The sequence below is a fragment of the Bos indicus x Bos taurus genome, chromosome 8, assembly GCF_003369695.1.
Source record: "Bos indicus x Bos taurus breed Angus x Brahman F1 hybrid chromosome 8, Bos_hybrid_MaternalHap_v2.0, whole genome shotgun sequence".
Lineage (NCBI taxonomy): Eukaryota > Metazoa > Chordata > Mammalia > Artiodactyla > Bovidae > Bos > Bos indicus x Bos taurus.
Window position 1 is genome coordinate 48,148,650 of NC_040083.1, and position 27,699 is coordinate 48,176,348.

General features: G+C 41.7%; 2 protein-coding genes across 2 annotated transcripts in view; one reads left to right on the forward strand and one right to left on the reverse strand.

The window, feature by feature from the left end:
• C8H9orf57 (chromosome 8 C9orf57 homolog) overlaps positions 1-12,602 on the reverse strand; it is an 85,799-nt gene extending 73,197 nt beyond the window's left edge. Inside the window, exon 1 of the mRNA XM_027550202.1 lies at positions 12,216-12,602. Coding sequence (XP_027406003.1) covers positions 12,216-12,602 — 387 coding nt within the window. The remainder of the gene's footprint in view (positions 1-12,215) is intronic.
• The window catches only part of GDA (guanine deaminase), a 127,455-nt gene continuing 112,138 nt past the window's right edge, over positions 12,383-27,699 (forward strand). The window contains exon 1 of the mRNA XM_027549468.1: positions 12,383-12,723. Coding sequence (XP_027405269.1) covers positions 12,601-12,723 — 123 coding nt within the window. The 5' untranslated portion in view covers positions 12,383-12,600. The remainder of the gene's footprint in view (positions 12,724-27,699) is intronic.

Below are 27,699 nucleotides of genomic sequence, written 5' to 3' on the forward strand. Positions count from 1 at the left end.
ACATGGTACTGAAAGCTTTCCTGCCAGGAAAAATATCTTCTTGCACCAGCCTGGCATAAAACCTGGTTGAAGTAGAAATGCAGTCCTCTTGTTTTGTAGTTTTCCTTTCTTAACTAAAATTCAGGTAAAATAGATGCCTTTTCCCAAATTTCTCCAAATTCAATTTCTGTTCTACAAAGTAGAGGTAGCTTTTCTCTAGCTTAGTTTTCCTTTCTATAAACTTCTTCTATTATTTTTGTCTTTTCTACACTGGAACTTTTCTAAGAAAACCTCAAGAGTGCTGATGACTGTGATATATTTGGGTGATGAGATATGAGTATTTTTAAAAATATTCAAATCTTGAAAAATGAACATATATAAATTTTACAAAAGTAATAAAGTAGCTACTTAAAAATATAGACCTCTTTATGGGAATTTCCTGGTCGTCCAGTGGTTAGGACTTGGTGCTTTCACTGCCAGGCCCTGAGTTCAATCCATGCCAGAGGGACTACGATCCTGCAAGCCATGTAGCCCAGCCAAAAAAAAAAGGCTTCTTTAAAACAAATAATGTTAAAGAAATCATATACCTCTTCATTGCTATCAATATATATCACTTCAGTTTTACTCTTAGGTGCATTTTTATCATATTTGTATTATTTACAATTAGATATGCAGTAACACTGACTCGATGGATGTGAGTCTGAGTGAACTCTGGGAGTTGGTGATAGACAGGGAGGCCTGGCGTGCTGTAACTCAAGGGGTTGCAAAGAGTCGGACACGACTGAGTGACTGAACAGAACTGAACTGAACTGAACTGATATAAGACAATACGTAATTTGTCAATCACACTAGGGAAATATTATGGTAACACTATGAACACAGTTAATTCCTACTCCTAGAGGTGATGGAGAAAAAGATTAGTGTAAGTTGCATATGGACAAGACAATGTCTGTTTCATGCATTGTCATGTCCACAGAGGCTAGCAGGGTGCCTATCATAATATAAATTTCTGAACAAAAAAGAAATTATATAGGGACTAGTACCATATTCTCATAAAAATCAGCTAAATGAGGACTGAGTCATGTCTCTGCTGCCAGTAAATTCAGAAGTGAAGTATTCATACACATAACTACTGCCACACAGATTTTGGGGGATCAAAGGTTCTCCTTTGATGGGTAGGCAAAACTCTATTCCCACTTAAGAAGTGGAAAAATCGAGATCATTATGATTTGCTATCCATCAAGGCTTCCTACTCAGAAGAACACAGTTTTAAAAGAAGTGCATTTATCCCATCTCAGATTTTCGGTGTATGTGTTTTTTTTCCTAAAGCATAACGAGCTTGTCAGAGTTTCCATGGTGAATAGGGGGCACCATGGAAACTGATAGATTTAACTACACAAAAAGAATAAATAAAATAGGCAGGCATTTATTTCACTGTGCAATGACAACTTCTCTCCCAGATAGGAGAGGAAAGTGGCTTTTCATTTAACCTGCCTGCCCTTCACTCCCTGTGCCTCTTCAAAGTGTGAATTATTCTCTCTAAATCATTTTACTAACTGATAGAGATTGGATTGTTCTTCTCCTGGAGGTCCATTATTTCTCCTTTGGTTTTTCTTCAGAGTAGATCTGTATGTCACTGGCAACTGTTGAAAAACCATGTACAAAGCGAAAGTTGTAGATGACAGCCCGCAGTGCAGTGACCAAGTGAGCCATGGCAAAACTGAATGGAAAATTCTTCAGTCTAGTCTAATGAGACAATGAGTGAGAATTATGAGTTGAAACCGAGTTTTATTCTATACTAACTGGATAGTCAAGCCAACCACACTGAACTTTGGTTTCCTCATCTCTGAAATTGTTAAAATACATTCTCTTCCTACTTTATAGGGCTGTTGTGAGGTTCAAATGAGATAGTAAAAGAGAAAGCTTTTTAAAACAGTCAAATTCCATCTAGCAAGAATGACCAGCTACCAGTATAGTTAGACTGAGAAGATGATCAAAATGCCATAACTGATTATACTATGTTCCTGTTCTTTTCTTCACACAATTAGAGTTTCAGTTATACTAGTCCCATCCAGTTGTTAGTGAGTTTGAGAACACTCGGCTGCATCTGAAGTACGAGAAATGTGATCTTAAGAAATGAAGCTTTTTGTCTTTTCTATACATTTGAAAAATTTCACAATAAAATGTTGGAAAACTAAATAAGTGAAATAAAGCTCACTTTTAAGTTCCAGTCTATGAATTGCTCACTATTAGCACAAGGCGATGGCACCCCACTCCAGTACTCTTGCCTGGAAAATCCCGTGGATGGAGGAGTCTGGTAGGCTGCAGTCCACGGGGTCGAGAAGAGTCGGACACGACTGAGCGACTTCACTTTCACTTTTCACTGGAGAAGGAAATGGCAACCCACTCCAGTGTTCTTGCCTGGAGAATCTCAGGGACGGGGGTGCCTGGTGGGCTGCTGTCTATGGGGTCGCACAGAGTCAGACACGACTGAAGTGACTTAGCAGCAGCAGCAGCAGCAGCAGCAGCAGCAGCAGCAGCAGCACATACCCATGGGCTTCCCTGGTGGCTCAGAGGTTAAAGCGTCTGCCTGCAATGAGGAATACCTGGGTTCCTCTGGGTTGGGAAGATCCCCTGGAGAAGGAAATGGCAACCCACTCCAGTATTCTTGCCTGGAGAATCCCATGGACGGAGGAGCCTGGTGGGCTACAGTCCATGGGGTCACAGAGTCGGATGCGACTGAGCGACTTCACTCACTCACTCAGCACATACCCACTATACTGCCTTTTTTTTTTTTTTAGATTTTTTTTTTTGAATGTGGAACATTTTTTAAAGTCCTTATTGAATTTGTTACAATATTGTTTCTGTTTCTGTTTTGGTTTTTTGGCCAGGAGGCATGTGGGATCTTAGGTCCCTGACAAGGGATCAAACTGGCACTCCTTGATTTGGGAAGGGAAGTCTTAACTGCTGGACCACCAGGGACGTCATTAGCCCTTTATTTTTTAGCACTAAAATTAGGCAATAGAGTCATCATTTGAAATCCAACTTTCATGTCTATTGAGTAGCTCCTATTAGTCAGACACTGTGTTAAGGGGATACGGGAAGGAAGAAAATGTGGTTCATAAGGAAAACAGCAGTCTTCTCAGGGAGACAGACTGATAAAGGAATACTTAGAGCACCCCCACAAACTCAGAGGAGGAGCATTTAACACCTGAGAAAGACAGGAGGTGTAAAGATTTCCTGGAAGGGGGTGGGAGTGAGCAATTAAGCTGAAGTATTTAGCCAGGGATTTAGCTAGGAAAGAGTGGGCAGTAAAATAAAGTAGGCACAGTGTAGAGTGGTATCAGGGTACTGCAGGCAAAGAGATCGTGAGCACAGCAGATATATTGTATGTGGCAAACCGGAAGGAGAAGAGCCTGAAGAAGCATCCAGGGCTTCAGGAAGCATCCACGCCATAGAGAGTCTGTTTTCCCCAGAAGGAAGAAAGTGATATGTGGGGGTAGGGCCCTGAAAGTGCATACCACTGCTGGATTTCCTTTTGATGAATTAAGCTGGTGAGGGTTGACTGACAGTGATCCTAGAAAACAGCAGTGAAATGCACAATGAATGATAACCTCTAATGCTCTTTCAGTTCTAATATTGCATGAATATTGAACACGGGCTACAGAAAGAGCTTAATAATAGAAAGTGCTATTTCCTTGAAACTTCAGAGGCATAATAAGCATTTGTTGCATACTTAGCCCTGGGCAGAATAATTATATTAAACAAGTGGCTGGCTTGCAGTGTACTTGGGCTGTGTTTCAAAGGTGAATATAAAAGCTCTGTATTCCTTGCTTCCTCCAAACATCAGTAGCCTTGAGAACATTTCCCTAGACATAACAGAATGGGCGTCAAAATTGCAAGAGGACTAGCAATTTAAAAGAGTCTCCACATCTGAGGGTGGAGAACAGGCAATAGTTGGGAAGCCAAGATTTCCTGATGTGTGGCTGAGCTGAAGGTGCTGGATCCTGAGTGAGGTGCCTATATTGTGGCTGCAAGGAGGTGAAATTGTGCCTGCTTGGAAAAACTAACACTTACCTGAGAAGTGCTAATGCCATGTCACCTGGTGGCCTATGGCCATATCTTCTGTTTAAGAAGACTCAGTTCAGTTAAGTTCAGTCACTCAGTCATGTCCGACTTTTTGTAACCCCATGAATCACAGTATGCCAGGCCTCTCTGTACATCACCAACTCCCAGAGTTTACTCAAACTCATTGAGTCCATTGAGTCAAAGATGCCATGCAGCCATCTCATCCTCTGTCATCCCCTCCTCGTCCTGCCCCCAGTCCTTCCCAGCATCAGGGTCTTTTCCAGTGAGTCAACTCTTCGCATGAGGTGGCCAAAGTATTGGAGTTTCAGCTTCAACATCAGTACTTCCAATGAACATTCAGGACTGATCTCCTTTAGGATGGACTGGTTGGATCACCTTGCCACCCAAAGGACTCTCAAGAGTCTTCTCCAACACCACAGTTCAAAAGCATCAATTCTTCGGCACTCAGCTTTGTTCACAGTCCAACTCTCACATCCATACATGACCACAGGAAAAACCATAGCCTTGACTAGACAGACCTTTGTTGGCAAAGTAATGTCTGCTTTTGAATATGCTATCTAGGTTGGTCATAACTTTCCTTCCAAGGAGTAAGCGTCTTTTAATTTCATGGCTGCAATCACCATCTGCAGTGAGTTTTGAGCCCCCAAAATAAAGTCTGACACTGTATCCACTGTTTCCCCATCTATTTGCCATGAAATGATGGGACCAGATGCCATGATCTTCGTTTTCTGAATGTTGAGCTTTAAACCAACTTTTTCACTCTCCACTTTCACTTTTACCAAGAGGTTTTTTAGTTCCTCTTCACTTTCTGCCATAAGGGTGGTGTCATCTGCATATCTGAGGTTATTGATATTTCTCCTGGCAATCGTGATTCCAGCTTGTGCTTCTTCCAGCCCAGAGTTTCTCATGATGTACACTGCATATAAGTTAAATAAGCAGGGTGACAATATATAGCCTTGACGTACTCCTTTTCCTATTTGGAACCAGTCTGTTGTTCCATGTCCAGTTCTAACTGTTGCTTCCTGACCTGCATATAGGTTTCTCAAGAGGCGGGTCAGGTGATCTGGTATGCTCATCTCTTTCAGAATTTTCCACAGTTTATTGTGATCCACACAGTCAAAGGCTTTGGCATAGTCAATAAAGCAGAAGTAGAGGTTTTTCTGGAACTCTCTTTTTCAATGATCCAGTGGATGTTGGCAGTTTTATCTCTGGTTCCTCTACCTTTTCTAAAGCCAGCTTGAACATCTGGAAGATCATGGTTCACGTATTGCTGAAGCCTGGCTTGGAGAATTTTGAGCATTACCTTACTAGCGTGTGAGATGAGTGCAATTATGCGGTAGTTTGAGCATTCTTTGGCATTGCCTTTCTTTGGGATTGGAATGAAAACTGACCTTTTCCAGTTCTCTGGCCAGTGCTGAGTTTTCCAAATTTGCTGGCATTTTCAGTGCAGCACTTTCACAGCATCATCTTTCAGGATCTGAAATAGCTCAACTGGAATTCCATCACCTCCACTAGCTTTGTTCATAGTGATGCTTTCTAAGGCCCACTTGACTTCACATTCCAGGATGTCTGGCTCTAGGTGAGTGATCACACCATTGTGATTATCTTGGTCATGAAGATCTTTTTTGTACAGTTCTTTTGTGTATTCTTGCCACTTCTTCTTAATATCTTCTGCTTCTGTTAGGTCCATACCATTTCTGTCCTTTATGGAGCCCATCTTTGCATGAAATATTCCCTTGGTGTCTCTAATTTTCTTGAAGTGATCTCTAGTCTTTCCCATTCTGTTGTTTTCCTCTATTTCTTTGCACTGATCGCTGAGGAAGGCTTTCTTATCTCTCCTTGCTATTCTTTGGAACTCTGCATTCACATGCTTATATCTTTCCTTTTCTCCTTTGCTTTTTGCTTCTCGTATTCTCACAGCTATTTGTAAGGCCTCCTCAGACAGCCATTTTGCTTTTTTGCATCTCTTTTTCCTGGGGATGGTCTTGATCCCTGTCTCCTGTACAATGTCATGAACCTCCATCCATAGTTCATCAGGCACTCTGTCTATCAGATCTAGTCCCTTAAATCTATTTCTCACTTCCACTGTATAATCATAAGGGATTTGATTTAGGTCATACCTGAATGGTCTAATAGTCTTCCCTACTTTCTTCAATTTTAGTCTGAATTTGGTAATAAGGAGTTCATGATCTGAGCCAAGCCACAGTTAGCTCCTGGTCTTGTTTTTGCTGACTGTATAGAGCTTCTCCATCTTTGGCTGCAAAGAATATAATCAATCTGATTTCTTAAGAAGATTAACTTTATTCAAAGCTACATAGTGATTAGTCATTCTATCAACCATGTGTAACAATGAAACCCTATTTCCTACTAATTCCATTACCTCAGTAGAATGACTGCCATTGTTTGGCACACCTTTTTAATTCTAGCCATTATGTCCTAGGCATTTCCTGATTTTAACCATAGCATGCTGCTGCTGCTGCTAAGTTGCTTCAGTCATATCCAACTCTGTGTGACCACATAGGCGGCAGCCTACCAGGCTCCCCATGCCTGGGATTCTCCAGGCAAGGACATTGGAATGGGTTGCCATTTCCTTCTCCAATGCATGAAAGTGAAACGTGAAAGTGAAGTCGCTGATACGTGTCCAACTCTTTGTGACCCCATGGACTGCAGGCTACCAGGCTCCTCCGCCCATGGGATTTTCCAGTCAAGAGTAATGTAGTGGGTTGCCATTGCCTTCTCTGAACCATAGCATAAATGCCATTAAAAAAACTTGAGGCAAGAATATACAATGGAGAAAAGACAATCTCTTTAACAAGTGGTGCTGGGAAAACTGGTCAACCACTTGTAAAAGAACGAAACTAGAACATTTTCTAACACCATACACAAAAATAAACTCAAAATGGATTAAAGATCTAAATGTAAGACCAGAAACTATAAAACTCCTAGAGGAAAACATAGGCAAAACACTTTCTGACACAGATCACAGCAGGATCCTCTGTGACCCACCTCCCAGGGTATTGGTAATAAAAGCAAAAATAAACAAATGGGACCTAATTAAACTTAAAAGTTTTTGCACAACGAATTTCACCTTGCATAAGCAAGGTGAAAAGAGAGCTTTCAGAATGGGAGAAATAATAGCAAATGAAGCAACTGACAAAGAATTGTTAGGGGAAGCACACTGACTGAAACCGCCCACCCTGGCCAGGCACCATATTAACCATTTGCATGAGTTGTTTTATGACAGGAGATCCTGGTAAGGAACACAGAACTAATAAGCTACCACCAACTGGAAGAGCTCAGGAAACGTCAAAAGGAGACACCACATGTCTGACCACCTCCCAGAATCCTTCTCTCTGGCATCCATCTTGGCTGAACAAGGCACGCACCACCAGGAAGGACTCTGAGTCAAAATGATTGGCTAAAGACAACCTGGAAACTAATCCCATCACCATGAAACCCTAGACTGCGAGCCATGTGGCAGAGCTGTTTTCCTGGGTTCCCTTACCCTACTGCTCTCCACCCGGGTGTCTTTCCCCAATAAAATCTCTTGCTTTTTCAGCACATGTGTCTTCTCAGACAATTCATTTCTGAGTGTTAGACAAGAGCACAGTTTCAGGCCCTGGAAGGGGTCCCTCTTCCTGCAACAGAATTAATCTCAAAAATATACAAGCATCTCATGCAGCTCAATTCCAGAAAAATAAATGACCCAATCAAAAAATGGGCCAAAGAACTAAACAGACATTTCTCCAAAGAAGACATACAGATGGCTAACAAACACATGAAAAGATGCTCAACATCACTCATTATCACAGAAATGCAAATCAAAACCCCAGTGAGGTACCATCTCACACCAACATTCAGATGCTCAACATTCAGAAAACTAAGATCACGACATCTGGTCCCATCACCTCATGGGATATAGATGGGGAAACAGTGTCAGACTTTATTTTTGGGGGCTCCAAAATCACTGCAGATGGTGACTGCAGCTATGAAATTAAAAGACACTTACTCCTTGGAAGGAATGTTATGACCAACCTAGATAGCATATTCAAAAGCAGAGACATTACTTTGTCCACAAAGGTCTGTCTAGTCAAGGCTGTGGTTTTTCCAGTAGTCGTGTATGGATGTGAGAGTTGGACTGTGAAGAAAGCTGATTGCTGAAGAATTGATGTTTTTGAACTGTGGTGTTGGAGAAGACTCTTGAGAGTCCCTTGGGGACTGCAAGGAGATCCAACCAGTCCATTCTAAAGGAGATCAGTCCTGGGTGTTCATTGGAAGGACTGATGCTAAAGCTGAAACTCCAATACTTTGGCCACCTCATGCGAAGAGTTGACTCATTGGAAAAGACCCTGATGCTGGGAGGGATTGGGGGCAGGAAGAGAAGGGGGCGACAGAGGATGAGATGGCTGGATGGCATCACCGACTCAACGGACATGAATTTGAGTAAACTCTGGGAGTTGGTGATGGACAGGGAGTCCTGGCGTGCTGCGATTTATGATGTTGCAAAAAGTCGGACATGACTGAGCTACTGAACTGAACTGAACCCCAATGTTCATCACAGCACTGTTTATAATAGCCAGGACATGGAAGCAACCTAGATGTCCATCAGCAGATGAATAGATAAGAAAGCTGTGGTACATATACACAATGGAATAGTACTCAGCTATTAAATAGAATGCATTCAAATCAGTTCTAATGAGGTGGATGAAATTGGAGCCTATTATAGAGTGAAGTAAGTCAGAAAGAAAAACTCCAATACAGTATATTAATGGAATATATGGAATTTAGAAAGATGGTAACGATGACCCTATATGCGAGACAGCAAAAGAGACACAGATATAAAGAACAGACTTTTGAACTCTGTGGGAGAAGACGAAGGTGGGATGATCTGAGAGAATAGCATTGAAACATATGTGAAATAGATTGCCAGTCTAGGTTCGATGCCTGAGACAGGGTTCAGAGCTGGTGCAATAGGATGACCCTGAGAGATGGTATGGGGAGGGAGGTAGGGAGGGGGGTTCAGGATGGGAAACACATATACACCCATGGCTGATTCATGTCAATCTGTGGTAAAAACCACTACAGTATTTAAAGTAATTAGCCTCCAATTAAAATAAATTAATTAAAAAAAAACTTGACATTTTATTACATGTAATTCCCACAAGGTTGCATATATCCCCTATTGTTTTTTAAAACTTCATAATATTCTACTAAGTAAATGGATTCTAATTCACTAGACTCAATTGTTGGAATTTAGGTGACTTTCATTAAATAATAAATTAGTTGTATTTATTTTAGGAAACCAATACATCTTTTAGAAATGTTGAATTGATTCCACTTTTACAATAACAGCGAGACATTTTCTTTTCTTTCTAAGGTTTGTGTGTGTGTATTCAAATCAAGAGAATGTTTCAGTTGGGACTGCAAGCAGGGAGTGTGGTCTGCATAATCAGAAGAAAGCAACAGGGAGAAAGGGCTGACGCCTCCCAGAGGCAAGAGCAGAGCTCTCAGTTTCCTAATCTCAGGGTTTCTTAATCTGAGTTCTTGGCAGGATGATCACTCAGCTTGGTGTGCCTGGGACTGGCAGTTTCCTGCATTGTGAGACTTTCAGTGCTAAAGCAAAGAAAGTCCTCATGAATTGGTCCTCCTCCACCTTGGTAAGGAGGAGGTGAAGGAATCGAGAAGGGGATCAATCATTTATATAAGCTATCCCTTGGTCATAAAAGCAGAGATTCAGAGAAAGCCTACTCATGCATGGCAATGTGAAACCCTGATACTTTATGAAGGAGCCAAAATAGATGTTTATGTCAAGTTACTTCTCCGCTCCCCAAAAAACCATTCATTCATTTAATATGTAAGAAATACCAGGCACTGTTCTAGGCATAAGACACCTGGTTTTGTGGCACTTTTATTACTCTGTGTATCTGTGTGTGTGTACTGGGGGAAGGGAAGCAGAAATAAATAAAAAAGCATAAAATAAATGAAATTAGCTATGATAAATGCAATAGCAGAAACAAGATAGTTTAATGCAATAGAAACTGCGAGGGATAGGGTTGTGCTATTAGCTTGGTGTTGGAGGTAGATTACGCCAAAGAGCTGACATATGAGGCAAACCAGTGATGAGAAGGGGCTTCCCTGGTGGCTCAGTGGTAAAGAATTTACCTGCTAATGCAGGAGACTTGGGTTTGATCCCTTGGTCAGGAAGATCCCTGGAGAAAGAAATGACAACCCACTCCAGTGTTCTTGCCTGGGAAATCCCCTGGACAGAGGCGGCTGGTGGGTTACAGTCCATGGGGTGGCAAAAGAGTCATACATGACTTAGTGACTACGAGGAGCCAGTCAGTATCCACAGGAGGCATTAGGGGCAGAAGGATCCACATGTACAAATGTCCTGAGTGGAAACAAGTTGTTCTTTCTGGAGGAACTTAAGAGAGGACTTTGTGCACATGCTGTAGGGTAGGACTGCTGACCTAGTCTCTGTCTTAGCAACTACCCAGTCCAAGTTCCATTTTCACAAACAAGGATGATAAGGATGCTGAGGCCCACTTGCATGGACCAAAAAACTCTTGATTCCTAATCCAGCACTCTTTCCACCAAGCCATGCCACACTGCCATTTCTGGTAACTTGGCTTGAGTACTTAATTTTTCCCCCCTGTACAGTTCAGTTGAGTTCAGTCGCTCAGTCATGTCCGACTCTTTGCGTCCCCATGAATTTCAGCATGCCAGGCCTCCCTGTCCATCACCAACTCCTGGAGTTCATTCAAACTCATGTCCATTGAGTTGGTGATGCCATCCAGCTATCTCATCCTCTGTTGTCCCCTTCTCATCCTGCCCCCAATCCCTCCCAGCATCAGGGTCTTTCCCAGTGAGTCAACTCTTCTCATGAGGTGGCCAAAGTATTGGAGTTTCAGCTTTAGCATAATTCCTTCCAATGAACACCCAGAACTGATCTGCTTTAGAATTGACTGGTTGGATCTCCTTGCAGTCCCCAAGGGACTCTCAAGAGTCTTCTCCAACACCACAGTTCAAAGGCATCAATTCTTCGGCAACTCACACAGTACAACTCTCACATCCATACATGTCTACTAGAAAAACCACAGCCTTGACTAGACAGACATTTGTTGGCAAAGTAATGTCTCTGCTTTTGAATATGCTGTCTAGGTTGGTCATAACTTTCCTTCCAAGGAGTAAGCGTCTTTTAATTTCATGGCTGCAATCACCATCTGTAGTGATTTTGGAGCCCCCAAAAATAAAGTCTGACACTGTTTCCACTGTTTCCCCATCTATTTCCCATGAACTGATGGGACCAGGTGCCATGATCTTAGTTTTCTGAATGTTGAGCTTTAAGACAACTTTTTCACTCTCCTCTTTCACTTTCATCAAGAGGCTTTTTAGTTCCTCTTCATTTTCTGCCACAAGGGTGGTGTCATCTGCATATATGAGGTTATTGATATTTCTCCTGGCAATCTTGATTCCAGTGTACAACTGGAAGTAAATCAAAGAGATTCATTTATTTTAGGTATGAGAAAAATTGGAGTTGTTTGTGGGTGGACACAAGGGCCAAAACGTTAGCCTCAGGTGAACAAAAGAACTTTGGGGTCAAGATTAACCTCCAGTGGTGGGAGCCCAGCAATTCTGTAGGACATGCTTCCAGAACATCAGGTTAAGACAAATTCTGCAACCCACAGAAATGAAAATGAAACTGGTTGGTATGGTGAAAGAAAAGTGAAAGTTGTGTCTGACTCTTTGTGACCCCATGGACTGTAGCCCAGGAGGTTCCTCTGTCCATGGAATTCTTCAGGCAAGAATACTGGAGGGAGTAGCCATTTCCTTCTCCAAGGGATCTTTCCAACCCAGAATTGAACCCAGATCTCCAGCACTGTAGGCAGATTCTTTACCATCTGAGCCACCAGGGAAGCCTAAGAATACTGGAGTGGATAGCCATCCCCTTCTCCAGGTAGGCAGCCATAACAGACCTGTCACCCTGGCACTGAACTTGTGCCAGGTAAGACCTTGTGGTTGAATAGGCCCAGAGTTGAGCCACAAATAGCTAAGAGTTAAAAGGGCAAGAAAGCAGGTAGATGTGACTCTGGGTGTGCCAATTAAAGGCAGAGGAGAAAGCAGATGCAGTAATCAGTTAAAGTTACAGGTCTGGAATCCTGAATCCTCCAGCTCCTCCCTTCACCTCCGGCCCCCTGCATGGGCGACAGCCACCAAGGGTTAAAAGAATCGCTATGTGAGCGGTGATTTTGGAAACTCAAAGAGTTAACTGTATCAAAAACTAAAGCAGGGGAGGAGAGAAAGACTGGAACCAACTCACGGGAGACAAATCCTATTGGCATCGAGGAGGCAGGAAGCCAGCCCCTGGGCGCGGTCTGCAGGGGGCAGGCGATAGCGCGGAAGCGGGGGCAGGCCGAGGCCTGAGCGGGTGCCGGCTCGGCAGCTGCCCGCAGCCACAGGGAGTCCTCGCTGCGCGTTCGGCCGGTGCGCCCTCCTCCGCCCGCGGACTCCGCGCTGCGCTCCACCGCTAACATGTGTGCCGCCCGGATGCCGCCCCTGGCGCACATCTTCCGAGGGACGTTCGTCCACTCCACCTGGACCTGTCCCATGGAGGTGCTACGGGACCACCTCCTTGGTGTGAGCGACAGTGGCAAAGTAAGCGGGTGCGGGGTCTGGCGCACCCCGACGGGCGGGCGGACAGGTGCAAGGAATCTCGCCCGGTGAGCCACGGACTCCGGAGTTAGCTCGGTGCGGAGTTGAACTTAAGGGTTTGGCTCTTTCCGGGAGAGCCCTGGTGCTGGGTTCGTGAGTTGGAATGGAAGTAAAATGTTCCCAGGTGCTGGGAGATGTAGAGTACGATTGGTTCCACAGCCTTGCAGGCTTCGGTGGAAGGGGGAGCGAGGCTGTGCCCTCTCAAATCTTGAAATCATTAATAAACTAGCACCTTGCTTCATTCATTTTTGTATCTCAGGCTCCTGGCATAGCATCGCCTAGGCGCTCCGTAAATTTGATTGAATTTATTGCGAACGAAATAATAGAAGAGTCATTTGATCAGTGTTGTTGAGCCCTTTCAGTGCATTCGAATAAGTTAAGAACTGATTTCATTCATCTAATCATTCAACAAACAACATATTGATACTAATGATCCAGACTAGACAACTTGTAATACTAGAAAGGATAGTCAGAGAGAAATTTACCGCCTCACCGCCCCCCCCCCACCCCCACCCCCCAGCCATTTGCATCAAAACAAGCAGTTCCATTTTAAGGTTCAAAATGTCTTCTATGAGTGTATCTTTCGCACTTCTATTTCCAAAAATCAGGATTTAAAGACGTAGGTAAATTGAGTGTTCCATACACACCAGTGGTAATTGTATTGGCAGTGGCCTTGCCAGTTTCAGAGGAAGCCATTCCGTTTTTAGGAGAAAAATTAAAGATAGAGATGGGATATTTTTGAGCTTTTCCTCAACTACCGGTTTGGTTAGCAAAAGTACACATATTTGTGACTTGTCAGCTTGAAGATGCTATTCCTGACTAAAGATGCTTCCCAGTCAGTGACACTTTTGAATCATGACTCTTACATTTGGGGATAACTAAATCCTATTTTCTTATGGTGCTTAAAAATCTATATTCTGTGTATATTCAGGGAGCTTGCTGTTGTGTTTCCAAGGTGATGAGACTCTCAGAGCTCCTCCAATTGGGAAGACTCCAGTAAAGCCCATGGCTAATGAATTGTTGCCTTGGGTACTTGACCCTCAAGTTTCAGGGACCCCTTAGGCTTGGGGCAAGTCCCCAGAAACAAAGGAAGAGAGACTGCTAAACTAAGGAAAGATTAGAGATATTTGCTTAATCACAAGAAGCTGTTCAACAATTAGGTTTCTTTTACGATCTACATTTCCATTTCCAAAATTTGAAATGGTAGGATAGCAGGTGAGAGAATTGGCTAGTGGATTGCCTTTAATCAGTGGTAAGGAGGAAGAAAAGGAAGTAATTTATCTAAAAAATTTACCATTCCTGGGGGTTGTACAGAAGAATAAAAGAGTGTCCTGAACGTGCAATTAGTAGTTGAGTCAGGGAGTCTATTTGTAACTAAGGAGCATACTGAAGTTATAAATTTAGAAAAATACCATTCCCCCACAAGAAAGAATTAACTAGGAATTGCATACAAACATAAGTTAATCAAGTGGATTAGATTTACAGTATAAAATGCACTAATCGGTGAATGGGTAACTGTTTATCCCTCTCCTCTAGGTGCAAGTAGTTGATTCCTGATTGTAAAGGGTGGACATGTCACATATATTTTAAGACTTGATTCCCTCATTTTGAAAGTGGGACTGCCTGGTCTTTAGAGTTGCTGGGATAAATATATTATTCATTAAAACGTTTTCAAGATTCTTACAGAAAATTGTATCCCCACAAAGTAAGTAAATATGCAGAATCATCTTGATCTTTGCATTTTTACTGAGCACCCAATGCTGTTTCCAAACCTTGGGATGAATCAGAAACATCTGGGGTGTTTGTTAAAATGCCATTTCCTGGGCATCATCTTCCAGAGAATCTGAATCTGTAGATCTGGAGGAAGTCCTCAGAAGTGGCGTTCACAAAAGTCCCAGGAGATTTGGGCACGGGTGGTGGATGGGTTGAGAGAAGGCAATGGCACCCCACTCCAGTACTCTTGCCTGGAAAATCCCATGGACAGAGGAGCCTGGTAGGGCTCCAGTCCATGGGGTTGTGAAGAGTCAGACACGACTGAGCGACTTCACTTTCACTTTTCACTTTCATGCATTGGAGAAGGATATGGCAACCCACTCCAGTGTTCTTGGCTGGAGAATCCCAGGGCCGGGGGAGCCTGGAGGGCTGCTGTCTATGGGGTTGCACAGAGTCGGACACAACTGAAGCAACTTAGCAGCAGCAGCAGTGGATGGGTTGCATGTTGGGTAACCTCAGTATATAGGTTGCGTGATGGAACTAGTTGTAGGCGGGTCTTGGGTGCTCAGTTCTTCATTTCAAGCCCTGGGCTTGTGTAGCATCTCAGAGGGGACACGATTTCCCCTGTCTTCCTTCTCCCTTCTCCACCTAATCTTTCATTTTATTAACTTCATTTAGGCCCAGAGAATGATAATGACTAGCTACTTTTAATTCATCAATTAAAACTCATTCAAAATTAGGTTAATTTTAAAAAATTCTCTAGTCAACAATTTAGTATTGGGCATTTTGAATTGAGTTAGTTTTTCTACTTAAGCAGCATGTAGCTTTTTGAAAGAGAAACTCCAGCATGTGTAATTCATTTGCAGATAGGTAATTGTGAGACACTGAGTGCTCACATATTATTAAATTGTTTAATTCTTCCCACTGGGTCAGGTTGACTTTAAAGATAGGTAAAAGATGTCTTGGGTCTTTAAAGCACATTTACCTGAGAACAAGAGCGAGGAAGAAAATTGTTTTGGAGGTATTACCTTGGGGTAGCAGCAGCAAATCCTATGTAGACCAGAGTTCAAGTCGGGTCTCTACCACCTACCTGCTCAAAGCCCATGGGTGAGACATTTAACCTCTCTGAGCCCCAGTTTCTGTATTTGTAGAATGAGATTTACTTCTGCTAAATATTAAATGAGATAATGTATGAAAATGCTTGTCACTTAGTGGATACTCATCACATACCATGTTCATTTTGTCCTCTTTCTTCCCTCTGCACCTAGCAAATCCTTAACCTCTTGCTCACTGTAGCATTTTTGCCTATCTCCACATGATGATATTCATAAGGTGAACAGGTGGAGAAGGAAGCTTGGCCCAAGGTGAATTGTGTGGGAGGTGGGGGAGGTCACTGGACCTCTGCTTGCAGCGTCACTGCTCATGCCAGTGACCCTCTGGGAAGAACAATTTAAAGAGCATTTGCTGCCAGGTTTCCTAGTACATTACTTTCAGTATCTCTTTTATTCTTCAATGTAATTATTTCCTCTTAAAGTTGGGAAAGTTGAGACTTGAGAAATCATGCATCCAGAGATGGGTTTTGAATTAACATAACCAAAGCCCGTATTCTCTTTACTAGAGTAGCCCACCTCTTTGAGGCACAGTCACTGACCTCAAAGAACATGCACTGTTGGCAAGAAAGCTTAGACTTGTACTTATTGTAAAAGTGGACTGCTTCCTGAGTGAAACAATGGGCTCACTGCTAGAAATACACTGATGAATGAAATATGCAAACTCGACCCTGCCCTTGTATGACTGATCATTTAGTAATTAACAGAATCTGCTATGACCTTCAGAACTTGAGCTAATCTTTAGGTGGGGTAATCTAAGATCATGGCATCTGGTCCCATCACTTCATGGCAAATAGATGGGGAAACAGTGGAAACAGTGGCTCACTTTATTTTTGGGAGCTCCAAAATCACTGCAGATGGTGATTGCAGCCATGAAATTAAAAGATGCTTACTCCTTGGAAGGAAAGTTATGACCAACTTAGCATATTAAAAAGCAGAGATATTACTTAGTCCACAAATGTCTATCTACTCAAGGCTATGGTTTTTCCAGTGGTCATGTATGGATGTGAGAGTTTGACTGTGAAGAAATCTGAGCACCAAAGAAATGATGCTTTTGAACTGTGGTGTTGGAGAAGACTCTTGAGAGTCCCTTGGACTGCAAGGAGATCCAACCAGTCCATCCTAAAGGAGATAAGTCCTGGGTGTTCATTGGAAGGACTGATGCTGAAGCTGAAACTCCAAAATGTTGGCCACCTGATGTGAGGAGCTGACTCATTTGAAAAGACCTTGATGCTAGGAAAGACTGAGGGCAGGAGGAGAAGTGGACGACAGAGGATGAGGTGGTTGGATGGCATCACCAACTCAATGGGCATGGGTTTGGGTGGGCTCTGGGAGTTGGTGATGGACAGGGAGGCCTGGTGTGCTGTGGTTCATAGGGTTGCAAAGAGTCGGACACGACTGAGCAACTGAACTGAACTGAAGGTGGGAAGAAGGCTTTGCTGTGTGTGGAGTGACATTTCAGTGATGTTCTGAAGGATAAGTAGATTTGAATAGGTAGGGAAGGCAAAATTGGAGATAAGGAAGAGCCTTTTAGGTAGAGGGACAGCCTGTGCAAAGGCTATTGGGTAGGAAGGAATGAAAGCGTAAAGGTGGTTAGAATCAAAAGTTCTAGGAGAAGGATAACCCAAGATAAGACTGGAGAGGTAAACGGGGCAAAATCTTGGACAGCGTAGAAAGTTTGGGGAGGAATTTACCATGGCCAAGTTTTGCATTTTTTAAAGATCATTCTAGCTTTAGGATAAAGACTGCATGGAGAGGAGTTAAGTCCAGGCAAGGAAATTGACAGGATCCTGTTGCAATAGTTTAGGTGAAATGGGATGTGAGTTATAAGAGATGAAATGTAATGTATCAATTAAGAAATGATTTCTCAGTAGTATCTGTATCACTTATTATCTATGTGAATTTGAACAAGTTACTTAACAATTCTATTTCCAAGTCTCCTCATGTATAAAATGATTACTATAATTTGTCTCATAGAGTTGTTAAAAGATTAAATGAATTAATAATTGTAAAGTGTGTAGAATAATGCCTTGCAATGAAGCACATGCCCAGTAAACATAAACAGTTATCAGCAATGGAGATGAAAAGAGGTGGACAGAATTGGTAACTATTTCAGGTCAAATCAACTGAATTTGATAACAGAATTAGGAAGATGTTTGTGAATGTATTAAATTGTATGGTGAGCTACAAATTGGTTGGTGATAGGAAAAACTTGATGAAGAAAGCCTAAATTGAACTGGACATTAAAGAACACATAGGACTTGAACATTCAGAAAAGAGTTAAATAGCCGTGGTTAAGGGAATGAGTCAATGTTCTTTAATTTCCAAAACTACTCAGAGGAGCAAGAGTTGTATTTCACCTGAAACTGCATCATCTTGCTTTGTTAGGAGTTCTCATAGTCTGAATCACAAATCTTAGTAGTTGTGTATCATCTTTTCCTTTTGCTTAGGCTGGTGAAGATCTTCTGATAAGCTAAAGACTTCAGAATATCTCATGATCTTGAAGAGGGAATTTAGGATAAGCTATTTGTTCTGAGGCTGCCAGATCAGAGCTTCACTTTCATTAGAAATGTGTGTCCATGGCCAAATATCACATTTTCTTCTTGTAAATTCCCATTTTCTGGAAGGCAGATTGCTTTGTTCAAAATGCTTATGGCAGACACTGTTGGTTACCCACTCGGTAGTCATAACCCCTTCTTTCTTATTAACACTTTCTGAATTTGATAACCTGTAATACTTGGCTCATAGATATATCATGGTGTAAGCCATCCACAATAATCATAATTCTGCTTGTTGGATACTTATTTCTGTAACTTCCTGGTAGCTAAGGGTGGTCAGTGGTGGCATTCCAGCATACAGGAAGTCATCTCAGAGGATTCTGGGAAATATTTTTATCCCTAAAAAATAGACATAGATGTGGAAAGAGAAGTCCTTCCTTTATTAGATGTTTTCACGTGAGGAATGGGGCTGCTGCTGCCACTGCTTGGGTCAATGAGGAAAAATTAAGAGGTTTCCAGAGGCACCAACCTAGTCCCTCTTTGAACATATAGATGTGAATAACATCATTGAACAGTTAGCTGTCCCTGGAGCTTTCCAAGAAGTCCCTTGACTTATTCCATGAAATAACAAAATGTCTTCATTGTCTACTTCATTGTCTACTTCTCTGTCAGTTGCAGCTCAAAGCACCTCTAACAATTACACTGCTTTGTCAAAGAATTACATTATTTTTCAAAGAACTGCTAGCTGCTTTGTCCTTTTTTTCATTTCTATCTTCTCCTTATTGGCCAAAAATGTCAGTGTCTCCCCAGGCACCCATATCAGGACTCAGGCCCCCTAACTGGGCCCTGGGATATCTTTGTGTATACCCCTTTCCATTGTCATTGGCCCTGTCCAGGCTTCCATTGTCTTTCCTCAAGTATTATAGGAACCTCCTAACAGTTTTCTCTCCCCCATTCTAATACCTCCTCCTCATTATTGACAGTTTCTTTCTTGAAGGATGGGTAATGTCATGTATCTTCTCTTTGCTGTATCATAGCAACCACCTGTGACTCTCTGGTGCCTCTAAGATCCAAATGCCCCTGGAACACATTTCAGGCATGACATTTGGCCCCAAGCTGCTTTCTTAATACTTTTCCCTGCTCCATCCTTCTTGCTTGCAATTAGGAGTAGGGTTACCATGAGCTCAGAGATTGCTGCTGCTGCTGCTAAGTCACTTCAGTCGTGTCCAACTCTGTGTGACCCCATAGATGGCAGCCCTCCAGGCTCCCCCAGCCCTGGGATTCTCCAGGCAAGAACACTGGAGTGGGTTGCCATTTCCTTCCCCAATGCATCAAAGTGAAGTCACTCAGTCGTGTCCAACTCTTAGCGACCCCATGGACTGCAGCCCCCAGGCTTCTCTGTCCATGGGATTTTCCAGGCAAGAGTACTGGAGTGGGGTGCCATTGCCTTCTCCCAGGGATATCTATGCCAATTTCTCACTGTGTCCCAGCACATCCTATCATTTTACACCTCCACGTTTTTGGTGTGAATCCCTCAGCCTGGAATAGTCCTCCTTTATATAAATCCCTTTTCCACTCTACCTCTATCAAAGTGAAATCTTGTTCTTTCTCCAAGGCCCAGTTCTAATATCCCCTTCTTCCCAAAGGCTTCTTTGACCACCATCCCCCAGTTGAAATAAATTACCTTTTGTTTTTCCATAAAATTTTGCATGTATATTCAAACCAGTGTTTTCCTGGTGGTTAAGTGCATGGCTTCTGGAGTCAGACTATGTGGATTCAAATTTCAGCTCTGCCACTTATTTGGAAAAATTTCCCAACATATTAGAGCCTTGGTACCCTCATTTATAAAATATGGACAACAATAGCACACTGAAGGAGAGGTGAGGCAGATGAGATAGTATGTGTAAAGCATTTGGCACATAGTAATTGCTTAACAAATATTGGGCATTGTTATTATTTTTTCTCACAAAGTGATTATTTACTTTTGCCTTTAATTATACTTAGCTCTATAGAATATTCTCACTCACTGAATTGATTTAAAATTCTTTGACAAATGGGAGGTGAACTGGGGAGAAGGTAACATTTATTAAGTCATAATTTGTGTCAGACACTCTGTCAGACTCTTTATACAACAGTCCCGAGATGAGACATCATCATCATCTTTGTCATCCCTATCCTACAAATAAGGAAACGGAGGTTCAGAGAGTTAGCTGGTTTGACTGCAGTCATGGCAAGTGAGTGGCAAGGCCAAGATTGACACCCAAGCCTGTCTGATTTCTAACATGCTTTCCAGGGGTTCTGGCTGCCTCCTCTCATGAAGAGCGCTGGCACTCCTTTATCTTTAAGGCTCCTCAACATTGTCTTACTGTTTGTAACACAATGTAGGCGATCAGAAAAGTGTTTTGAAGGGGATACGTAGTGATGTGATGTAGTGGATTATCGTGTGTGGTAATTTAGAAAAAGACATTTCTGATTCCAGAGAGATTTTTAAATAAAGCACAACTTGATTTACTCTTTGAGGCCTTAAAGCGGTGCTGCTGAATGTGACTGGAATTTGCTGTCCTTCCAGTTGCATAAAGTTGTCTGTTAATTCCTGGAATGTCTTGGCAGTCTGGTTGATTCATTGCTGTGAGGCAGCATAGGTATTGGTGTATCTTACACATGGCTGACTGCTTGTGAGGTTCTGACGGGTACAGAGGTGGTGGACAGGATGTCCTGCAGGCCTATGGTATGCCCATTCACTTAATGGGCATTGATCTGACTTTGTTCAGTTGCTCAGTCGTGTCTGACTCTGCAGCCCCATGGACTGCAGCACGCCAGTCTTCCCTGTCCTTCACCATCTCCCAGAGCTTGCTCAAACTCATGCCCATTGAGTCGGTGGTGCTATCCAACCATCTCATCCTCTGTTGTCCTCTTCTCCTCTTGTCTTCAGTCTTTCCCAGCATCAGGGTCTTTTCCAGTGAGTCAGTTCTTCGCAACAGGTGGCCAAAGTGTTGGAGCTTCAGCTTCAGCACCAGTCCTTCCAGTGAATATTCAGGGTTGATTTCCTTTAGGATTGACTGGTTTAATCTCCTTGCTGTCCAAGGGACTCTCAGGAGTCTTTTCCAACACCACAGTTCAAAGGCATCAGTTCTTTGGCACTTAGCCTTTTTTATTGTCCAGCTGTCACATCTGTATATGACTACTGGAAAAACCATAGCTTTGACTATACAGACCTTTGTTGGCAAAGTAATGTCTCTGCTTTTTAATATGCTGTCTAAGTTGTCATAGCTTTTCTTCCAAGAAGCAAGTGTCTTAATTTCCTGGCTGCAGCGATTTTGGAGCCCAAGAAAATAAAATCTGTCACTGTTCTTATTGTTGATCTGACTATTTAGTATGGATAAAGGTCAGGGTGGACTTCCCTCACTTGCAGGAAGAAAAATCTAATTGGTCATGTGTTTACAATCCCCTTTCTGTAGAAAGGAATTAAGGCAGTTCCAGGGCATGACTTCCTTGATGGCTCAGATGGTAAAGCATCTGTCTACAATGCAGGAGACCTGGGGTGGATCCCTAGGTCAGGAAGATCCTCTGGAGAAGGAAATGGCAATCCACTCCAGTACTATTGCCTGGAAAATTCCATGGACAGAGGAGCCTGGTAGGCTACAGTCCATGGGGTCACAAAGAGGACACGACTGAGCGACTTCACTTACTTATTTACTTAGAAGAGGGTGTAGGCAAGTGGTGATGCTTTTATACATGTAAGAGAGAAGAAAAAGTTAGTTGTTGACATAAAACAAAACTATAAATTAAGGTGCATTGTGAAACGACTTACATTCTTACTGGTTTCTAACTGTCTTAGGCACCAGCTGTTGAAAGGATATGTTGCCTAATTGGCAATTGCTAAAAGCAGTTGCACAAGGGAAACACAGCTATTCTTTTTTTTAAAAAACTTTTTATTTTGTATTGGGATATAGATGATTCACAATGTTATGATAGTTTCAGGTGAATAGAGAAGGGACTCAGCCATACATGTACATGTTTCCATTCTTCCCCAAACTCCTCTCCCATCCAGGTTGCCACATAGAAACACGTCAATTCTTAATCACAGTTTCAGTTTTAGTGCTTGTGATTTCTCTGTTCATATTTTCTGTTTCTTCCTGGTTCAGTCTTGGGTGACTGTACCTTTCTAAGAATTTGTCCGTTTCTTCTGGGTTGTCCATTTTATTGACATACAGTTGTTCATAGTAGTCTCTTATGATTCTTGGTATGCCTATGGAGTCAGTTGTAAATTTCTTTTTTTTTCATTTCTAATTCTCACTGCTGATTTGATTCTTCTCCCTTTTTTTTTTCTTGCTAAATCTGACTAAAGGTTTCTCAATCTTTTTATCTTTTCAAAGAACCAGCTTTTAGTTTCATTGGTCTTTGCAATTGTTTTGTCTCTATTTCATTTATTTCTGCTCTGATCTTTATGATTTCCTTCCCTCTACTAATTTTAGCTTTTGTTTGTTGTTCTTTCTCTAGTTGTTTTAGGGGTAAGGTTAGGTTGTTTATTTGAGACTTTTCTTGTTTCATGAGGTAAGATTGTATTGCTATGAACTTCATTCTTAGAACTGCTTTTGCTGCATCCAATAAGTTTTGGATCTTGATGCTTTCATTTGTTACTAGGTGTTTCTTTTTTTCTTTTTCCTTCTTTGATTTCTTCAGTGATCCAATGGTTGTTTACCAGCATATTGTTTAGCCACCACATGTTTGTGAGAAACACACCTATTCTTGATGCTGGTTCAGATGGGAATTTCTCCTAGGTGGACATTGTGTCTTATAATTAAAGTCTTAACAACTTTCCTGTGCAAGGTAGCATTTTGTAGAATTGCCTCTCTTGAGCTGCAGATGTGACAGGAAGAAGAGGGTTCATAAAACCGTTCTGTAGGGCTAAAGCTGTGGGGAAGGGGCTGTGGGAGGTGTTCCAGGTACCTAGGTCTTGGCTGATCTGAAATTGTCCTAGAGATAGGCTTCAGGCTGTCAGAGGGATGGGCAGGACCACAAGTCTCCCAGGCACTCCTCTTAAAGGTGGTCCTTTTTATGGAGTTATGATGAACACCAAGAGGGAGGAACCTAGTATTAATAGTTATTGGCATAAGCCTGGAGTGAAGCTGGTTTTCTGTGGCCAGTAAAATGTAGAACCACCTGCCTTTACTGATAATCCAGTTTTGTGGATGTTGAGGAGGCTAAAAGAGTCTGTTCAATAATTTTATTTTTTTTCTTTTAATTTTATTTTATTTTTAAACTTTACAAATTGTATTAGTTTTGCCAAATATCAAAATGAATCCGCCACAGGTATACATGTGTTCCCCATCCTGAACCCTCCTCCCTCCTCCCTCCCCATACCATCCCTCTGGGTCATCCCAGTGCACCAGCCCCAAGCATCCAGTATTGTGCATCGAACCTGGACTGGTAACTCGTTTCATACATGATATTATACATGTTTCAATGCCATTCTCCCAAATCTTCTTACCCTCTCCCTCTGCAACAGAGTCCATAAGACTGTTCTATACATCAGTGTCTCTTTTGCTGTCTCGTACACAGGGTTATTGTTAGCATCTTTCTAAATTCCATATATATGCGTTAGTATACTGTATTGGTGTTTTTCTTTCTGGCTTACTTCACTCTGTATAATAGGCTCCAGTTTCATCCACCTCATTAGAACTGATGGAGTATTACTCAGCCATTAAAAAGAATACATTTGTTCAATAATTTTAAATTCATTTTTATTGGTGAGAAATACTCTTCCTAGAAGGCATGCCAGTTTTTAGCCTGCTTATCTTCCATTTCACTTGGGTGCAAGCTCATTGTCTAAGGCTCACCTCAAGTACCATCTCCAAAATCTTTTTACTACTTCCCTACCCTCAAAGTGTTCTCTGTGTGTATAACCATCTCTTTTTAAAAAGTTAATTTTTTATTGAGGTATATTTGCTTTAAAATGTTGTGTTGTTTTCTTCTATACAGCAAAGTAAATCAGCTATATGTTTGCATATATCCCCTCTTTTTTTGAATTTTCTTCCCATTTAGGTCACCACAGAGCTTTGAGTAGAGTTCTCTAGGCTATACAGTATGTTCTCATTAGTTATCTATTTTGCAAATAGTATCAATAGTGTATAAGTATCATCTCAATCTCCCAGTTAATCCCACTCCTTTTCCCCCTAGTTATCCATACATTTGCTTTCTATGTCTGTGTCTCTATTTCTGCTTTTCAAATAAGGTCATCTATACCATTGTTCTAGGTACCACATATACGTATTAATATACAATATTTGCTTTTCTCTTTCTGACATAGTTCACTCTTTCTGACAGTCTCTAGGTCCAACCACATCTTTAAATGACAAGTTTCACTCCTTATAATGTCTGAGTAATATTCCATTGTGTATATGTACCACATCTTCTTTATCTACTCCTCTGATGATGGGCATTCAGGTTGTTCCATGTCCTGGCTACTGTTAATAGTGCCGCAGTGAATGTTGATGTGCATATATCTTTTCAAGTTATGGTTTTCTCTGGGTATATGCCCATGAGTGGGATTGCTGGGTCATGATAGTTCTTTTTTAGTTTTCTAGGGAACTGCCATACTGTTCTCCATAGTGGCTATATAAATTTACATTCCGACCAGTAGTATAAGAGGGTTCCCTTTTCTCCACACCTTCTCCAGCATTTATTGTTAGTGGATTTTTTGCTGATGGCCATTCTAACTGGTGTGAGTGATACCTCATTGTAGTTTTGATTTGTGTTCCTCTTAATAATCAGTGATGTTTGTGCATCTTAAATAGTCATTTGTCCAAAGAAGACATACAGGTGGCCAGCAAACTTATGAAAAGATGCACAACATCACTAATTATTAATCGTCTCTTTTATTGACTTTTCTTCTTACACAGTATGTATCTACACTTGCTGACCATGTACCTTATTTGTTTATATTTTCACTCAAATTGATTTTAAGTCTAGTCACATGGTGAAAGAAAGTAGAAGAAACCTACTACTTATCAAGCACAGGATTTTGCAAATAATTTAGGTGCTTAATAGATATTTAATAAATCAGTGGATTCTCTGAAGCATTATAAAAAACTGTTGTACAAATTGTTTCAATCTTTGTTGAGAATATTTCTAAACTATATTTGTGTGTACTTTAGAAAGTACAATATTGCATATAATTTAATCTCATCTGTAGTGACTTTTGTTACACAAAATGTAAATATTCAGAAGTTAATTCTGCTGATTAAATTTATTCTGGTTTGAGAATGATATAACTTTTAAGAGGTTTTTCTTTTTTATCAAAACACAGGAATTGGAGATTACTCTTTTTTGTAGTCTAGTACTTACAAATATTTTTACACATTTAATCATTCATTCTACAATATTGAATACCTATTATATGCTGTGAAAAGAAGGGAGGTGAAAAGCAAAGGGGAAAAGGAAAGATATATCTATTTGAATGCAGAGTTCCAAAGAATAGCAAGGAGAGATAAGAAAGCCTTCCTCAGAGATCAGTGCAAAAAAATAGAGGAAAACAATAGAATGGGAAAGCCTAGAGATCTCTTCAAGAAAATTAGAGACACCAAGGGAACATTTCATGCAAAGATGGGCTCAATAAAGGACAGAAATGGTATGGACCTAACAGAAGCAGAAGGTATTAAGAAGAGGTGGCAAGAATACACAGAACTATACAAAAAAGATCTTCATGACCCAGATAATCATGATAGTGTGATCACTCACCTAGAGCTAGACATCCTGGAATGTGAAGTCAAGTGGGCCTTAGTAAGCATCACACGAACAAAGCTAGTGGAGGTGATGGAATTTCAGTTGAGCTATTTTAAATCCTAAAAGATGATGCTGTGAAAGTGCTGCACTCAATATGCCAGCAAATTTGGAAAACTCAGCAGTGGCCAGAGGACTGGAAAAGGTCAGTTTTCATTCTAATCCCAAAGAAAGGTAATGCCAAAGAATGCTCAAACTACCACACAATTGCACTTATCTTACATGCTAGTAAAGTAATGCTCAAAATTCTCCAAGCCAGGCTTCAGCAATACATGAACTGTGAACCTCCTGATGTTCAAGCTGGTTTTAGAAAAGGCAGAGGAACCAGAGATCCAATTGCCAACATCCTCTGGATCATGGAAAAAGCAAGAGAGTTCCAGAAAAACCTCTACTTCTGCTTTATTGACTATGCCAAAGCCTTTGATTGTGTGGATCACAATAAACTGTGAAAAATCCTGAAAGTGATAGGAATACCAGACCACCTGACCTACCTCTTGAGAAACCTGTATGTAGGTTAGGAAGCAACAGTTAGAACTGGACATGGAACAACAGACTGGTTCCAAATAAGAAAAGGAGTACCTCAAGGCTGTATATTGTCACCCTGTTTTTTTAAACTTATATGCAGAGTACATCATGAGAAATGCTGGGCTAGAGGAAGCACAAGCTGGAATCAAGATTGCTGGGAGAAATATCAATAACCTCAGATATGCAGATGACACCACCCTTATGGAAGAAAGTGAAGAGGAACTCAAAAGCCTCTTGATGAAAGTGAAAGAGGAGAGTGAAAAAGTTGGCTTAAAGCTCAACATTCAGAAAACTAAGATCATGGCATCCAGTCCCATCACTTCATGGCAAATAGATGAGGAATCCGTGGAAACAGTGGCTAACTTTATTTTTCTGGGCTCCAAAATCACTGCAGATGGTGATTGCAGCCATGAAATTAAAAGACGCTTACTCCTTGGAAGGAAAGTTATGACCAACCTAGATAGCATATTCAAAAGCGAGACATTACTTTGTCCACCAAAGTCCATCTAGTCAAGGCTATGGTTTTTCCAGTAGTCGTGTATGGATGTGAGAGTTGGACTATAAAGAAAGCTGAGCGCCAAAGAATTGATGCTTTTGAACTGTGGTGTTGGAGAGGACTCTTGAGAGTCCCTTGGACTGCAAGGAGATATAACCAGTCCATCCTAAAGGAGATCAGCCCTGGGTGTTCATTGGAAGGACTGATGCTAAAGCTGAAACTCCAGTACTTTGGCCACCTGATGCGAAGAGCTGACTCATTGGAAAAGACCCTGATGTTGGGAAAGATTGAAGGCGTGGGAAGAAGGGGACAACAGAGGATGAGATGGTTGGATGGCATCACTGACTCAATGGACATAGTTTTTGGTGGACTCCGGGAGTTGGTGATGGACAGGGAGGCCTCTCATGCTGCGGTTCATGGGGTCTCAAAGAGTCGGACAGGACTGAGCGACTGAACTGAACTGAATTGAATTATATGCTATGTGTTTAATATACTTAAAAACTGGATCCTATGGCCAGTGATGAAGTCACAAACAACACATTCCAACCACAGTTCACATTTTATTTCAGGATTTACCAGTTAAGATCAAGTTCTCCGTGTTGGCAAGGCAGAGAAACTGTTAGTGACGTGCTGAGTGGGATACAGCTAGGAATGAATGAAGCTGGGATTTGAATCTAGATCTGTTTCCTCTCTGCTTCTGCTAAGTCTGTTCAGTCGTGTCCAACTCTGTGTGACCCCATAGATGGCAGCCCACCAGTCTCCCCTGTCCCTGGGATTCTCCAGGCAAGAACACTGG